Source organism: Pseudopodoces humilis, chromosome 21 (assembly GCF_049639895.1).
Source record: "Pseudopodoces humilis isolate 2021_Gansu_Grassland_sample_001 chromosome 21, ASM4963989v1, whole genome shotgun sequence".
Lineage (NCBI taxonomy): Eukaryota > Metazoa > Chordata > Aves > Passeriformes > Paridae > Pseudopodoces > Pseudopodoces humilis.
The window spans coordinates 10,042,868-10,058,806 of record NC_142220.1 but is presented as its reverse complement, the minus strand read 5'-3'; the positions used below and the strand labels follow the sequence as shown (position 1 = coordinate 10,058,806).

The window sequence follows — 15,939 nt, the reverse complement described above, 5'->3', positions numbered from 1 at the left end:
CTACAGACACAGAATTGAAAAGGAACAACCAGGGTGCCACTCCAGGGTGCTGAAAATTCATTGCACCGTGACCAAAGAGGACCAGCAGCAGCAATCACCATGTCCAGGGAGCCACGGCAAGGGGAAACAACCCCAGTGCACACAGAGTTCACCTGCAACAGCTTCAGCTGCAACAGTATCAGGCTTTGTCTCCACTACTCAAATCACAGGGACTGCTAATGAGTGTAGAGGCATAACCAGGCAAATCAGCTGTTTGTATTCTATTGGATTGGTAAAATGACAACTGGGACCCTGATGAAATCTCTCGAAGATCCCTGTGGGAAAACATCAGCCCACCTGAGGTAACTGGGCACTCAAACACAGGAGGCTCTTCTGAAAATCAGGAAAAACTCTTTCCTGGTGAGGGTGAGTGAGGGCTGGCACAGGCAGCCCAGGGAGGCTCTGGAGTCTCCATCTGTTGGGATACTGAAAAGTCACCTGGACACAGTCCTGGCTGGCCTGGCTGGAGCAGGGGCTTGGACCAGATGTGCCTGAGATGAGCCATGCAGCACAACTATCCTAGAACCACACAACGCTTTGGGTTGGACGGGACCTTAAAGTTCACCTCGTTCCACCCCCTGCCATGGACACCTTCTGCTGTCCCAGGTTGCTCCAAGCCCCGTCCAGCCTGGCCTCGAACACTTCCAAGGACGGCACAAGCACAGTTTCTCATTCTCAGGAGCACATCCAGTGACTGTAAAGCGGCTCATCCCCCACGGACCCCACCGTGAGACACCCCGAGCTCGGCATTTCCGAGGCTGGGCTCTACAGAAGGCGCTGCCTTTCCCCCCTTACCTCCTCCACCACGGCGGCGAAGTGCGGCAGGGGCTGTGCGGGCAGGTCCCCGCACAGCAGCTCGGCGGGCCCGGGGCCAGCTCCGGCCGGCCGGAGGAAGAAGATGGCCTTGGTGGCTCCGGGGGGCGGCGGGGGCGGCCCGGGGCTCATCCCCAGCTCCCCGGCCGGGCCCCGCCAGGCGAGCAGCGCCGGCCCCGCCGCTCCCCTCACGAATCCGCGCAGCGCCGGCCCCGCCGCAGCGCCCGCCCAGCGCCGCCAGCGCTCCGGGGACACGGCCAGAGCCAGCCCCGCAGCCCGGGCCAGCCGCTCCTCACGGGGATCCTGCCGGGGATCCTCCGGGGAGCCCTCCCGAGAACCCTCCCGGGAATGCTCCGGGGAACCCTCCCGAGAACCCTCCCGGGGCTGCTGCAGCCCCGCCGGCCCCGGCTCCCCCTCGGCCTCCATCCGCCCGGCCCCGGTCAGTGTTTGCCAGGAGCAGCCGCCGTTGCCCGGGGGATCCCGGGAGCCGCTCCCGTGCCCCGCCGGGATGCGAGGGCGGTCCCAGCGCTGCCGCCTCCCTCCTGCTGCTCCCAGCCCGTTTCTCTCTTCTCTCTCGTCTCATTCTGACAGCCCCAGAAGCAATTTCCCAGCCCGGCTCGCTCCGCGGGAATTTTTCCACATCGGGCACAGGCAGCTCCTGTCCCTCACCCCCTCGTGCTGCTCCCGACACCGGCATCAACCACCTGCAGCTGAAACTTGGGTGCTGTGTGCTCCTGCCACTGCTGCATTTCCAGTTCATTAATACCCTCTGTCAGAAGCAGTTCACTACCTTCCAAATAAAAGATCCTCCTTTAATTGCGTGCAGAGCAGCACGTGGATCCTGTGCGGTCACAGAGCTGCTCGTGTCACTCCAGCAGGAACCAGGTCCTCCCCTGGGTACCCCAGCCCACTCCTACCCAGTAAACAGGAACATTTTGGTTTTCTCCAGTCCCCTGCTATTCATAAAATTCATAAAAGCTTTTCTGAAGGACACAGATGTGTCAATTCTCCAGTCTCTGCTTTAGGCAAGCATAACACTAATGCATAGTTCAACAAAAGATGCTTTGCTGACAGTTTGTCCCTTTAATTTGAAATGAAATCTTAAGACTCATGTATGAGTATCATCTCCTGAGCAGGGCCTGGGTGTCTTCAAGCTCCAAAAATGAACTCCTTAATTGCAACAGCACAGAACTCCCCTCCTACTTCCAAACACAGGCAGTGACAGCAGGGGCAAAAGAAGCAAAGCTGACCCACAAGAAGCTTCAGAAAAACTCCTCTTAACTTCAGGTTAACTCCCCCCACCCTGCCTGCTGTGCCAGCTTTCCTGTCCTCTGCATCCAGAACCAGAATCTGCTCAAGGACACTCACAGCCATGAGGCTGCAGCATGATCCAGATCTGATGGGCAAGATCTTGGTCTTTACCCCAATGCTGAATGAGCCAGCCAAGGTCATCTGCCAGAGAAATACAGGTTTTTGTTTCCTCAAGAGTGATCCAGACACAACACAGCTTTCTGGAGGATGGTTTATTCAGTGGTTTATTCAGATTCTAAATAAAGGGTTTGGAGAATGGATTTTTGAAACAAAAAAACAGCAAAGAAAACCAAATAAAATGGGAACGCAAATGTACAGATGTATTGTCAGCCCTAATTTAACCTAAAACCTTAAAATTGTGTCTCATTTTACTGTTAATTTTTCTCCTATCACCTGGGTTCTGATAACTCTTCACTGAGACAAACTCACCTTCTTCTGGCAAACCCACGGCCCCTCCAGGGCCTCTCACACCTGATCTCTTGCAAAGGTCACACCTGCTGCTGTTACATGATCAATACCTTGTACCATAAACCCCAAAATTAAAACAGTTCAGAGAGAAGAATTTTTGGTTAAAAGAAAAAATGTCCCATGGACCGATGAGCCCCCAGAACAGGAGCTAGGTGGGCAGATCCTGTCTCCACAAGGACCAGTGCTGCTGACAACCAATCCACTGGAGCTGCAGCCCAGGGAGATCCACGGTGACCAAGCAAACCCAGATGCCCAGGCCAGCCCCTTTCCCGTGGTGCCAGCAGCACCGCACGCTCCCGAGGCCTGCGCAGAGCCAGGCTTCCCTCTCGGAGCAGAGCACTCCCAGCCTCATCCCTCTCAGTTGACTGTTTTAAGCTTCTTGTCTGGCAGTTCCTGATAGTTCTTGGCTTGTTTCCGTTTCTGGCGTGCTGCTTCCGTGCTGTCCCCCCTGGTCAGTTTGTCCAGGATCAGGGCGGTCTCCTTCAGCAGCCGCATCTCCCGCTTCTCCTTGCGCTCCTCCATCTCCACGATGTCGTCTGCAAACAACGCCTTCAGCGCCGGGATCAGCTTCGGGATGGCCGGGAAGTCACCGAAACGGACCTGAAACACAAACACAGGAGCCTCTGTGTGAGAACTGCTGTTGATTTCCTTGCTCCCCCCTTGCCTTTGGCCTGTGCAGACAGCAGGGCACTGCCCCTTCCTGTGCACAGCACCTGCACCCAGCAGCCCTGACCTCAATGAGTTATTGACGTTTTCTTCACAGAAATGCTGTGGCCCAAACTCTGAGTGACAGTGAGCTGCCCTCACTGTCACTGTCAGCCAGATTTTGTCCCCCAGATGTCTGCTATTGAAAAGCTCATCAGTTGGGATGGGAACGGAAGCAAAATTAGTTTTTTCTGTCTGGGAGTAGCAAGCACAGACTTGAGGTGACACGAGGCAAGTACCCAGTGTGTTAAGTGTTGGATTAGAGGACCATCAGCACCTTTTTAACACCAGTGTGGGGAAAGGATAGCTGCTGCCAGCAGTTAAAGGAGCTGTTTAGAGACTGCTCTTCAGGACATGGAGTATTGACTCAGCATAAGAAGAGCATTTAATTCAGGAGCAGCCATCCCAAAGTAACACCAACACCGTTCCCAGGCCTGGCCCCAAGCTCCCAGCTTACCCTCATATGGTCAAAGGCAATTCCGACCTTCTCGCTGAAGTCTTCACTGAACAGCGGGATCTTGGCGTACCTCTGGCTGAAGTGATTGAGCATGATGAACTCTGCATTCATCTTCATCCCAGTCTGGATGGCCTGGGAGGTTGTGCTGCAAAAGGAACATGCCCTGCTCACTGCCAGGCTGGCAGGAACTGCTGCTCTGCACCCAGGGCCACACCACACCAAGCAACCTCACAGACACAGGCCCCTCACCCTCGGGCCTGCACTGGTGGCAATTCTCTGACTTCCACGCAACCCTGAGTGCAGGAATGCAGCTCTAACTGCTGGAGCATTGCATTTAAGAGCTCCACAACCTGGGGACAGGCACTTGTCCCAGAGGTGCCAACAGCCCCAGCTCTCACACTGTGACTGCAGGAATTCCAAGCAGCCACTCTCAGTCTCCCAATATTTGCTGGGAGCAGCACATGGAACCCCTGGCTGCAGTGCTCTGTGAGCTGGGGGTATGAGACAACTCTTCTGCCTCCTGAGCTTAGTCCCAAGATGTAACCATGCAGAGGGTCTTTCCCTTGGGCTGGACTATTTGTAGAGTCACCAATGTCTGCTTGAAAGTTTTCCCCATTTCTTTTGGGGATGTTGAGAGATGCTGCAGTGGTCTCAGAGCTGCTGCAATGACCAACATCCCATCTTTAGTGTAGCACTACTACACACACCAGAACCTTTGACAGCTCCAAGAAGCTCACCCAGCTGTGTCCCTTTCCCTTCCCAACAGAGACAGCAGAACATCCCCCACCTGTGGGTCTTCTCTATAGCTTCTTTTTCCATGCCATCCTCCAGAGTGGCTTCGTGGATCAGCAGGTTGGCATTTTTACCTGTGCAAACAATCACACATTCAATCTTCAGCTGAAGATTGACCAGCCCAACTGCCCACAGGAGCTTTCCTGTCCCTTCTCAGCCCCTCACTGTGTGGCAGACACAGCACCAAAGGTTTGGGAGTGCCCACTTTGGATACTGACAGATGGAGACCTCTCTGCAAGAGATTCTTCAAGCAGAGGGCTTTGTTACCTACCCATTTGCACTAAGGTCATGCACGGCATTGTATCACCAGAATAAACTACTTTCCAGCCAGACTTGTGGATCACTGAACATGCAAAAGCATTTTTACAGTGTTGCACTTCACAGGTCTGAAACTGAACAAGGATACAAGTGTTAGACTCCAAGCCCCCTCCAGCCACAGAGCCCCCCAGCTCAGGAACTCACCTCAGCCAGGTCGTAGCTCTCTAAAAGAGAGCTCACAAACTCCTTGGCTTTGGGTCTGGTGTTCTCACAGCCTTTCACAAGAGACTGAGAAGGAATCATTCTGTGAGGGAGGGAAGAAGAGATAATTAAGGACAGGTACAAAATAAAACCTGATCTTCCCTTCAAGCAGCCAACTTCTCGTTTCTCAGTCTCAGTTCAGTGCCTTGGTGACCTGTATTACCTCTTGCTTTCATTGGTGCCCCAGTAACTCATCCCATCACTTCCACCCCACTATCAAATACTCTTTTCTTCTCCTTGCACAACTCCCTTTTCCTATAGCAAAGGGAAGCCTGCACCTAAGCATCTATCAAGCAGCACAGCTGAGTAACAAACCCTATTGTGCCCTCTGCAAACCGCATATCCTTGTTCCACAGGCAGTGGAAGGAGTCAGAGTCATCTCCAACAAAGGGGTGAGGGAATGGATGACAGGGGTTTGCCTTGAATAAAAACATTTCTCCACACAGAACACTCACTTGATATCTCCAAGAATCTCCTCACAGTGGTTGTGGTACTCGTGCAGCCAAGGCATGATCTGCTCAGGTGCTACCAGAAACAGAGGGCTGAAAGCCTGACCAAGGGCTGCCTGCAAAAGCAAAGGTAGGGGAAAAAATCAGTACTAGGTGTAACCAAATCAGAGAGAAGAAATGATAGGTAAAGGCTGCTGTGAAGTTGCCCTCCCCTCACCCCAAGCCACGTTCAGGAGCAGAGAAACTACTCACAAAAGCTCTCCGCCGCTCCATCAGGATGTTCACCAGCCCCTGCAAAGGGAACACAGAGACAGCAAGGGCAGTCAGAAGTGTCCGGGGAGTCAGTGGCAACACAGCCACCACTGCTCAGCAAGCCCAGAGTGAAAGGAACGAGAAGGGAGAGGGGATTAGAAACACAAATACAGCAGTGCTGAATCTCAGGGGAATGAATGCAGAGAGGAATGCAGAGCAGGGCAGCCCACATTCATCAGCTGGAGCTACAGCCGAGTCCCAGGGCTCAGAGCACAGGTGCACAGAGCCCCTTCCCACACCTGAACGCACCGAGTGATGATCTGTGTGCATGTGGGACACAAACACAGCCACCAGGTTACACAGCACTTGGTCAACTTGCTCTCCATAGTGGCGGCAGAGCTGTCCAAAGGTTCCTTCTCCACAGTCCAGGAGCAGGGAGCGGGTAGCACTAGAGAGAGGTGACACAGACATTTAGCAGCCACTGGAAGAGCTCTGAGCAGGTGCAAGGGGGGGATCTTTTGGGTTGGAAGGCAGAGATCAGAGAGCACTGGGGTTTACCTGGTATTCACCAGCGTGGAACTGACATTGCGGATTTTCATTGGAATGGCAGATCCTGTTCCCAAGAACACGATTTCAGGATAGGCACCCACATTTCCTAAAGAAAGCAGACAACAAAGGTTTGTAGGCAAATGTTCTCCACACACTGCCCAGTCAGACACCATCTAATTCACCAGCCCTGTAACTCCAGAGCCAACATGGCCAGCAGTCATTTCTGCCCCCATCAGCAGCAGCTTTACAAGGGAAGGCAGAGCAAGCCCCACCACTTCACAGCTTCACCTGGGCTCTGAAGCAGTGGGTCACCAAGAGCTCCTATTTTCCACCACACTGATCCAAGCTAAGCTGCTGATCTGTACCTGGTACAGCAGACAGGCTCTCTTTGCACTCCTTCACACGGGTCTGGAAGTCAGGGAGATCCAAGGCTTCACTAATAAACGCATCAGGATCACAGACAGTCACAGCATCTCTGCAAGAACAGGCCACCTATCAGGATGGGGCAAGGCAGGAACTGAAACAGCCCTTTTCAGAGCAAAGTGCCAAATTCCTGCGACAAAACAGCTTTACAACAAGGGGACAAACGCTCCTTCCATTTTGAGGGGTTGGAGAAGACACATCCACGAGTGTGGTGTGTTCCTGAAAGGCCTGGCTGGGCTGAGCCAGGCAAAGGAATGATCATTCCACCAAAGTAGAGAAGCTCCTGCAATAGCACTTCATTCCTTCCAGAGCTGCCAGGCACTAGAGGGCACTGCAAGGCAGCACAGAAGAAAAAGAGCAGCCACCTAAAGGGATCCAGGCACTGCTGACAAGTGTAAGAAACCTGGGTCCTGCTTCAGAGCATGTGCACACTACAGGTCCTCAGATACCTTAACAGAGAAACTTAAAACTCTTCTTGGCGCCTGCATCCTCCTGTTGTGCCCAACAAAGACAGCAATCTGAGCCATGGTGGCTGAAATCCCCTTGCCCCCTGTGGTCCCTGGCCCTTAAGGATCTCACTGGTCAGCTTTGCCCACCAGGAGCAAAGCCAGCAACTGCTGGCAACCAAGCCAACAGTTCAACCACCTGGAGCTTTCAGCTCTAATATCAGACTTTCTAGGTCTTCAGAAGGTAAGACTGTCCCTGGTCTCCCCAAAAACTCTCTCCCTGTCCCCACCTGCTCTGCCACAGCCACAGCTGGGTGCACAGCATGAGTCAAAGCAAAGGACAAAGAAGCACAAGGTTACAGGAGCAAGGGACAGAACACTCCAAAGCACTGGCCAGGAGTTTTCAGTGTTTTCAGTGGTTTACTCATCCACGTGCTACACCTTGTCTGAGGCTTTCGGGGCAGAGACAAATGTGGCTGGGCAGAGACACTCAAAAGTTCCCTCAGCACAGCCACCAGAAAGCATCTGCAGGGGACCCTGACACAATGCCCTCCCTCACGAAAAAGCTGCTTCAAGCCAACACCCAAATCCTGGAAAGAAAAAGATTCCTACTGACCTCTGCCACTCCTGCTGTGGCCTGAGGTGGTATTTCAGCAGGCACTCCCCTCGCACGATGGGCACAGGGCACACAGCCTCTGCTTCCTGCAGGAGGAGGGTGATGTGAGACACAGCCTTTGCTGAGGGCAGGAGCCACAGGGGCAAGGAGGGCCTGGATTACCTTGCTCTGGTAGGTGGTGAGCAGAGGAAAAATCTCTGGGTGGATGAGGTTCAGCTGAGTTTGGATCTTGTAGCTACGTGGATTGTGCACAGCAGAAGAGTTTTCATTGAGGACCAAGTGCTGAGTCCCAGGCCCAAACCTGTCAGAGGACAACAAAGCTCCAAAGCTTGTGCACACCTGAGCTAAAAACCTCACCTGAGCCAGCAGAGCCCTCTTTTTAGAGCTCTTTTCACTTTGGAACAAACATGTGCAGCACCTGAACAGGCTGCTGCCCCAAGAGACAGGAACCCAGGGACCACAGGACCACGTACCTCTCCATCCACTGCTGGTAGCGGCTGTCTCGAAGCACTGCCTCGGGGGTCATGTGAATAACCAAGGCCACCTGGTGCTCAGGAACTCCCTCCTGGTACCTGGGACACATTCAAACAGGAAGAGCATCTGTGCTGCAGTCCATGTCCTTGGCATGCCCATCCCTCTCTCACGCTAGCAGAGATGCCCCTGAGGCAGGCAGAGCAGGGATTTTCAGAGCATGGCCCCAGAGCTCCAGGCTCTGCATCACCCAAGGCACAAGGCTCAGGCCACCATCTGCTGACACCTCCACTGTCCCCCACAGGGCAGCTCCTCTCCTCAACATCTGCAGAACCTCCAGGAGCCCAAATGCTTCTGCACAAGCCCTACAGAGCTGTTATGTGCAGTCCAGGCTTCCAGAGCCTCCACTGCTCCCCAGACAGACACCAGGGCACATTCCTGCTCTGGAAGTCCCTGAGGGAAAATAGGCCCATGGCAATCACAGAGCCCCACAGGTCCTGCCTCTCCTAAAAGCCTCAAAATGCACCACCAATCCTTTCTTGCATCTCAAGCTCTCTAACAGTCCCAAAAACCTCAGACATCATCCATGAGAAAACAGCACATCTAGACCAGAACAAGAGCAAAACTCAGCACAGGTGTCCTTCCCCAAACACTGCAGGTGCCCAGCCCTACCTTCGGAAGGTCTCGTTCTCACAGACAGCATCCACAAAGCCCTGGTGAGGACACTCCAGCACGAGGAACACTGGGCCAGGGTCCGTGGGGGTGCACAACTCCTCAGGAAAGAGCTGCAGGCACACACAGTGGTCACACCACAACCAGCCTGGACACACAGCCCTTCCTGCACCTCTGTGTCTGACTCCTCTGGCTGGACAGAGCGCAGCAGCCACTCCCAGTGCTCAGCACACCCAGCCAGGGCAGCTCTCAGGCCCTTTCTGCTCTCATTACACAGCAAAATGCAAACGTGTAACAGCAAATCCCAACCCTGGCCTCAGAGAAACCACAACCCAGCCTGAGGTGGGGAATTTCAACTGTTTCTAGGTTCCCAGGACAGATTTAGATGGTAGCAAAAGCATGTGTAAGGAAAAAAAGGCTTTATAAAATTCTTGTGGCACAAAGATGTGCTGATCCTGTCTCCCAGGTCAGGATCTTCACTTGCAGAGCACCTGGGCCACGGCCAGAGCTGGCTCTGCCTCTCCCTCCAGTGTTTGAGAGATCCAGGCCTTTACCCCAGAACTACCGATTTCCTTTTGGTGTCAGAGATGCAAGCAGGGTCAGGAGGGAGTGATGGCTACACAGACATTCAATCCCCAGATTCAAACAGTGCAGGGATCAACTCCACTAGCTCACTCCTAGACCTGCATCAGCTCTGGGGAGGGAAGCAGCTCTGCCAAACAGCAAACACCCAGCCATACCCACACAGGAGCTCATTTCCCAGATCACCACCCCAACAGCCCCAGACACATCACACTCAGCAGCATCCAGGAGCTGGAACAGTCCCAGGATATACTGGTAAGCAAAGCACTCTGCACAAAAGCTTGTCATCCTGGGAGCCCAGTGAAGGAGGGAGAGTGGCAAAGCTACAACAGAAGCACAGACACATCTTACCTCTTTGCCTTCAAAAGTGATGCTCTCCCCATTTTTGAGAGCAGTAATGATGGGAAGGATGGCTGGAGTTCCCCTGAGAACAAGGCCACAGAAATATTTAGCTTTCCAACACCCACGTGCCTGCTGCTGCCCCGTGCCCCGGGCTGGGCTCTCATACTCACACTGGCAGGCCCAGCTCCTGGGCTTTAGCTGCAAGGAATTTCCCCTTCCTTGGGTGAACCTGCAAAGAGTGAAACACAATTATCACCCAAAAAAAGATGGCCATGAAACAAGATCCATGTACTGCCATGTCAAGAGCTTCTTCATAAACCAAGGGAACATTTTCTCCCTTTTCAGTTCCACAGCCACTGCTCCAATTTAGCCCTAAAAAGCTCTTCTGGATTCTCTGCTTTCCAGGATCATGCTGCTGCTTCTTGCTCCCCTCTTCAGCCAAGCAAGTACAACAGCCTGCCCTCCTCTGAGGGTTAAACAAGAATGGAACCTGTACACTCATAACCACTGCTGGATTCTAAAAACACCTCCAGTTTTACACATTCCTACTCATGTTACAGCAACTCTGACACTTAAAAAGCAGAAACAGCTTCAAAGCCCTACTTGAAAATGCTGTCTCCAGTTCAATCTCTGCAGTAAGATGATATTGGGAAACACTTCCTTACAGAGGGTGGTCAATGCCCCAAGCCTGCCAGTGTTTAAAAGATGGTTGGACAATGCCCTTAATAATATATTTTACATTTTGGGCAGACTGAAGTAGCCAGGCAGCTGGACTGGATGGTTCAGCCCTGGAAGTGTCCAAGGCCTGGCTGGATGGGGTTTTGAGCAACCTGATCTAATGGAAGGTGCCCCTGCCCACAGGGGCACAGAGAGAGATTATCTCTAAGGTCCCTTCCAACCCAACTCATCCTGTGCTTATAGATGATCACTCTATGTCCCTTCCCCCTGAAATACTCTGTTCTCTCATCTCTTCTGGGCTGGTTTAGAGACACTGTGCCCAAACTTACTTTACAAAGAAAAGCTGTCACCAGATCAGGATGCTCTCTTGCACACTTCTGCTCATCACCTGTAAAACAAAGCAAAACTACTAAAAATCATCACTCACTATCACTTTTCTTAAAACCAAATCATGCCAAAATTTGCTAAGGCATTAACAGGAACATTATCCACTTAACTTGGAGCCCAGCAGCAAAATGTTATGAACACCCAAGGCCAGAGAGCCCATGGCTTCAGATACAAGAAGCCAAAATAAGGCCCAAGACTGAAAAATAATCAGCCAAGCATTCACATGTAATTAAATTACAAAGGCTGTAACCTCCACACCAGAAGCAAACTACTACAAGAACCAATTGCACCCAAGCACCAATCATGTCCAATTCTAGGCCTTTCAAGTTCTCTACCAAGTTCCAAAGTGCCAGAACACTTTCTGCTCCATGGAACCTTCCAGCTGAGCTTGTCTACAGACCTGACTTTCAGAGAGGAAATGGCTCAGAGGACAAATTCCTATCCTTAGTTTGGCTTCATCTCATAAAAGTTTAAAGTTAAAGTTAAAAAGGCCATTCCATGTGTTTCACCTGCTTTCTTTGGGCTTTCTTTTCCTTCCTCCAAGCTTTGCTGTGCAGTTCTTGGGGATCCAGGCCCTGTGTTCCCTTTAGGGCTCTTTCCACCTTGGGGAGATGCTCCAGGACTCTGGGGGGATGAACTTTCAGCACCCGGTGGTCTTCCTGTCCCAATAAAGGCAGACAAACATCACTCAGTCCAAAGCAACATAAAAGAAAAGCAAGAGTAGCATTCCCTCTTCCATGACAGTCAGGTTTAAACTGCACCAGAACACAGAGCTCTTCCCCCCAGTCTAGCTTGCACTTGCATTCTCCAGTCACTTATTTCAGGAGCCATCCCTCATCCAAGCCCTTCTCCCCAAACCCTTAAACTCTTGTCAGGTCTGTGCTGCACCCTCAGTGTCACAGTTTGCAGCAGAAAGAACACAGCTGGCTGAGAAAGCCAAACCCAGGGATGTTTCACGTGTCATTCCATCCACCCACACCTGAAGGAACAAGCCAAGGCCCTGACTCAGCAGGTCTTGGTATTTAAATGAGATCCTTCTCCTGAGAAAAGCAAATTAATGAACCTCTGCTTACTCAGGCTGGCAAACAGAAGCTGCTCCTTGAACCTTCATTGTGCTTACTGAGCAGTGCTTCCCCTGTCTCTCTGCAGCACCAGTGCTCACCTGTCAGAGGGATTTGGTAGACAGTCATTGTCTCATCCTTGTACTCAGGCTCTGTGTGCAACTGCACAGCTTGGAAGAGATCAAAAACCACCATTAACAAGTGCATAAGCAGAGAGTCACACTCTTCAAGAATATCAATCAGAGAAGTGTCTTTGTCTTTCTTAAACTCAACCTGCTGAACATTCCCCTTTCTTTTCTCTGCCCAACTGCAAACCCCAATGAGTAATTAAAGTTTTAAAAGCCCATCATCCTCAGGGAGCAGCTCAGGATACCACAGTGAGCAAATTCACTGGCAGACTCTGGAAGGGAACTGCCCTCAGTGCTTTAAAACCAAGTGCTGTCTGTATCAGCCAGCCTGGCAGCCCCAGAGCAGAAACAGAGCTGGGAACACTGTTGTGATGGGTTTGAACAGTGTATCAGAGCAAAACAAATGTTTAAAACATCCTCTGAGTGGACCTAAACCAGAAGCTGAAGCTGTTATTTGGCAATGTAAGCTTGGCTGGAGATGAAAGTTCCAAGTTCCTTTGCTACACATCCCTGACCCACCTACCTAAGTCCATCCTTTTGAGGGGCCCGGGGAAGAGGCGAATGGCTTTCAAGTAGTTTTGCTGGAAAAGAGACAGGAAAAGGGGATCAGGAAGGGGCTCAAGCAGTGCCATGACAAACACCTTTCCAGCAGCTACAGACTCATTCAGACCAATCTGAGCAGCTCACTCAGCCCTGGGCAGGTGTCCCACCTTGGGCAGGCACTGCGCCTTTACAAAGAGAAAGAGCCACTGTCCCCACCCCCTCCATCCATGCAATTAGTCAGCAGAAATTGCAAGGAAATAAAACCACTACAGCAATGCTGAGGATTGCAAATTTCTGGTCCAGACACGGTGTTAGGCTGGCAAGGACCACATCAAACAGGAGATCAGAGACTGAGCTTCTATTAATATAAAATAGGGAGGGAGAAGACATGGGAACAAAGATCCTCCTTTCTCCCAAAAGCTGATTTATCAGGATACAAGACTGGAGCAGAAGAATTCTGCTGTGCTGTAACTAAAGAGATTTGGGCTGACACTAATTCAGAGCAGCACACAGATGCCCTTTGCCACATGCCCTCCCAATTCCATGGTGATCTTGAACACTTGGAGGGTTTGCTGTCCCTTCTGTACCTTGCCATACTTACCAGCTTTGGTGGCCCCAGGAACATGCACCTCTGGAGCCCTATAGCCTTCAGTGTGAGAATCATACCTAAGCAGAGAAACAGCTTTATCACAACTCCAGTAACAACTGGTAGATCCCAAAAGAAAGACCCCTCTCTGTTCAGGAGTTCTTGGCCTCCCCACAAAGGCCAGAACTAAACTTGGACCGGAATTCAGTTTTGCCTCAGCTTCGTGGCAGTTTCAGCAAGCCACTTGCTGCTACAGATAAAGAAAATATCTACACATCTTAATAGAATTAATCTGGAGCAAGGGATCTGAACAGATGGTTAATTTCATCCTTTTCTTGGAGATTTCCAGAATTTCAATAGACAAGACCCACAGCCCTCCATCCTAACCTCATCCTGCACTGCGGACAATAGCGACCACAAACTTTTGTGTGCTTTTTTGGACTCAAACCAGCCTAATCCACAAACAGCTCCCTGCTGGCAACGCTAGTACCACCTTGTGCTGCAGGAGATGTTGGGAAGCTGAAGCCAGGCACGCTGGACAGGCAGGGCCAGTCCCACCACGTGTCTGCACTGTGGCAGAGCGCACACAGCAGCTGGAAGCACCGCAGAGCCCCAGGACAGCCCAGCCCTCTCACAGCGCTGTCACCGTGCCCACCGCTGCCTAAAACACCCCCGCAGAGCTCTCCTGCCCCAGAGCTGCTGCGGCGGGCCCCCCGCACTCACCCGGCAGCCCCCCGACGTTGGCCCAGGACACGCGGCTGAGGAAGATGCTGTCCAGGTGGGAGATCTTCAGCCTGCGGGGCAGACGGGGGTGAGCAGGGCCCGACGCAGCCCCGGGGTGTCCCCCCAGCGCTGCCCCACTTACTTGTGCTCCTGCATGGCGCGCTGCGTGCCCTCGCCGCAGTTGAACAGATACCTGGGGGGAAAGCGGCGTCAGGGCGGGCCCGGGCGGGGAGCCCCGCTGCCAGCCCCGCACTCACCGGTTGAACTCGGAGAACACGTACACGGCGGCCCCCGCGTCGCGGCTCCCGGCCGCCACCACCTGCACGTACACGGTGTTGGGCCCCGCCAGGCCCGTGCCCGCGTTCCGCCGCCGCTCGCGGGCCCACACGTGCCGGGGCACGTCCTTGGGCCGCCGCGCCGGCCGCGTCGCTGAGGGGCCCTCGGACATGGCCCAGCCGCGGGAGCCGGCCCTGGCCGCGATGCCGGGGCCCGCCCGCCACACGAGCCCCGGGCCCGGCGGCAGCGCCCGCACCCGGGCCCACATCCGCGCACCGCCCGCCGCGTCCGGCCCCGCCCCGTCTGCCGCGACACAGCCAATGGGAGCCCAGAAATGCCCGCGATAGCTCCGCCCCCTTTAGCCACGTGACGCGAGCAGGCAAATGCAGAGCGAGAACCGCAGCAACTGCCCCGCCCCCACAGCACCGCCTCCCGCCCGGCCGCTGTCACGTGACCGGGCTCTGCCGCCCGGTGCTCAGGGGAAGCCGCTCCGGGCGGTTCCGTGTCCGGGGGTTCCGTGTCCGGGGGTTCCCTGCCCGGTCACTCCCGGTGTTCCCTGCCCGCTCACTCCCGGGGCTCTCCTGTGCCCGGTCACTGCCGGAGTTTTCACTCCTTTGAGGGGTCAGCTCTGCTCCCACACATTTCACACACGGCAGTGCTGCAGCCTGGAGCTCACTCATGGCTCCGCTCCCCGTGTGAGAAGGGAAACTCGGGTTTCCTTCAGCTCTGCCTCACCTGGCGGCACTTCTGGGCACCCCAACAAAAGAAAGAGTTCAGGCTCCAAGGGAGTGTCAGGAGGAAGGACACAAAGCTGCTCAAGAGCCTTGAGGGGCCGTAGGAGCACTCCAGGCTCCCCAGGGAATGGTGACATTCCCAAGGCTGCCAGAGCTCCAGGAGTGTTTGGACACCGCTCCCAGGGATGCCCAGGGTGGGATGGTTGGGGGCTCTGTGCAGGGCCCAGAGCTGCACTGGATGATCCTTGTGGGTCCTTTCCCACTCAAGAGACCCTGATTCTGTGATTTTTTTTTAATTGCTCCCAAATAAAAGCTGGGGTTTCCAAAGGCTGGTGCTCTCTGCTCATTCCTGCCCCGCTGCTGCATCGATCCCTCCCCCTGGCATTGATTTTCTGGTCAGGTGAATGAGGAACCATGAAAATACTTTTTTTTTTTTTTTTTGTGCTTAATGAATTTTTTAAATACTTCTTGTGCTTCCAAATATTTCTGGAAGCACAAGAGTTTTCTTAGGGCTCTGACCAGCTGGCATGGGGGTTCCAGCCAGTGTTTCTTTAGTGGGTGAAGTAACTAGGAGGGTGTGTGGTATTTTTCATCAAATGAACCCTGGCAATTCTGCCTGTTGCTGGCTTGAGGGTGGTGTGTGCACAGGCGAGTACGGAGAGCTGTCACTTCTGCAGAGTGACAGAACTGCCTGCAATGCCTCATCAGCCTTGTGAAGATTTCACTGTAAGTGCAAAAAAACCCCTGAACCTGATCAGAGGCTGACAACAGCGGCACACGAGCGTCCTTTGCTGTTTGGGCTGCAGGGTGCTCTGGCATCTCACAAAGGGGCAGGAATTTCAAAGACTGGGTAAAAGCTGAGGAGGAAATGCCTTTTGTTTCACAGTTTTGCTCCTGGTTTTGGATGAGAGGTGTCC

At 53.3% G+C, this 15,939-nt stretch overlaps 2 protein-coding genes across 2 annotated transcripts in view; both read right to left on the bottom strand.

The window, feature by feature from the left end:
* The window catches only part of DNAH9 (dynein axonemal heavy chain 9), a 150,357-nt gene extending 149,079 nt beyond the window's left edge, over positions 1-1,278 (bottom strand). Inside the window, exon 1 of the mRNA XM_088065604.1 lies at positions 835-1,278. Within this exon, the coding sequence (XP_087921730.1) occupies positions 835-1,278 (444 nt within the window). The remainder of the gene's footprint in view (positions 1-834) is intronic.
* Positions 1,279-2,360: 1,082 nt separating this feature from the next.
* On the bottom strand, positions 2,361-14,556 carry ELAC2 (elaC ribonuclease Z 2). The gene is made up of 24 exons (XM_005530941.3): positions 14,270-14,556; positions 14,155-14,205; positions 14,013-14,083; positions 13,305-13,369; positions 12,684-12,741; positions 12,134-12,202; positions 11,481-11,630; positions 10,914-10,972; positions 10,077-10,135; positions 9,916-9,988; positions 8,983-9,095; positions 8,313-8,411; positions 8,002-8,140; positions 7,840-7,925; positions 6,720-6,829; positions 6,364-6,460; positions 6,115-6,253; positions 5,806-5,844; positions 5,560-5,669; positions 5,048-5,147; positions 4,857-4,977; positions 4,581-4,659; positions 3,794-3,938; positions 2,361-3,231 (listed from the first exon to the last, which is right to left on the bottom strand). Exons 1-24 carry the CDS (start codon positions 14,554-14,556, stop codon positions 2,989-2,991), a joined length of 2,562 nt encoding a protein of 853 aa, XP_005530998.2. The 3' UTR covers positions 2,361-2,988.
* Positions 14,557-15,939: the final 1,383 nt, after the last annotated feature.

Coding starts and splice junctions, on each gene's coding strand:
- ELAC2 (XM_005530941.3), bottom strand. CDS start 14,556: ATGTGGGCCCGGGTGCGGGCGCTGCCGCCGGGCCCGGGGCTCGTGTGG. Junction 11,631..12,133: donor CTACCAAATCCCTCTGACAG/GTGAGCACTGGT, acceptor TTATTGGGACAG/GAAGACCACCGGGTGCTGAA. Junction 6,254..6,363: donor TCCACGCTGGTGAATACCAG/GTAAACCCCAGT, acceptor ACCTCTCTCTAG/TGCTACCCGCTCCCTGCTCC.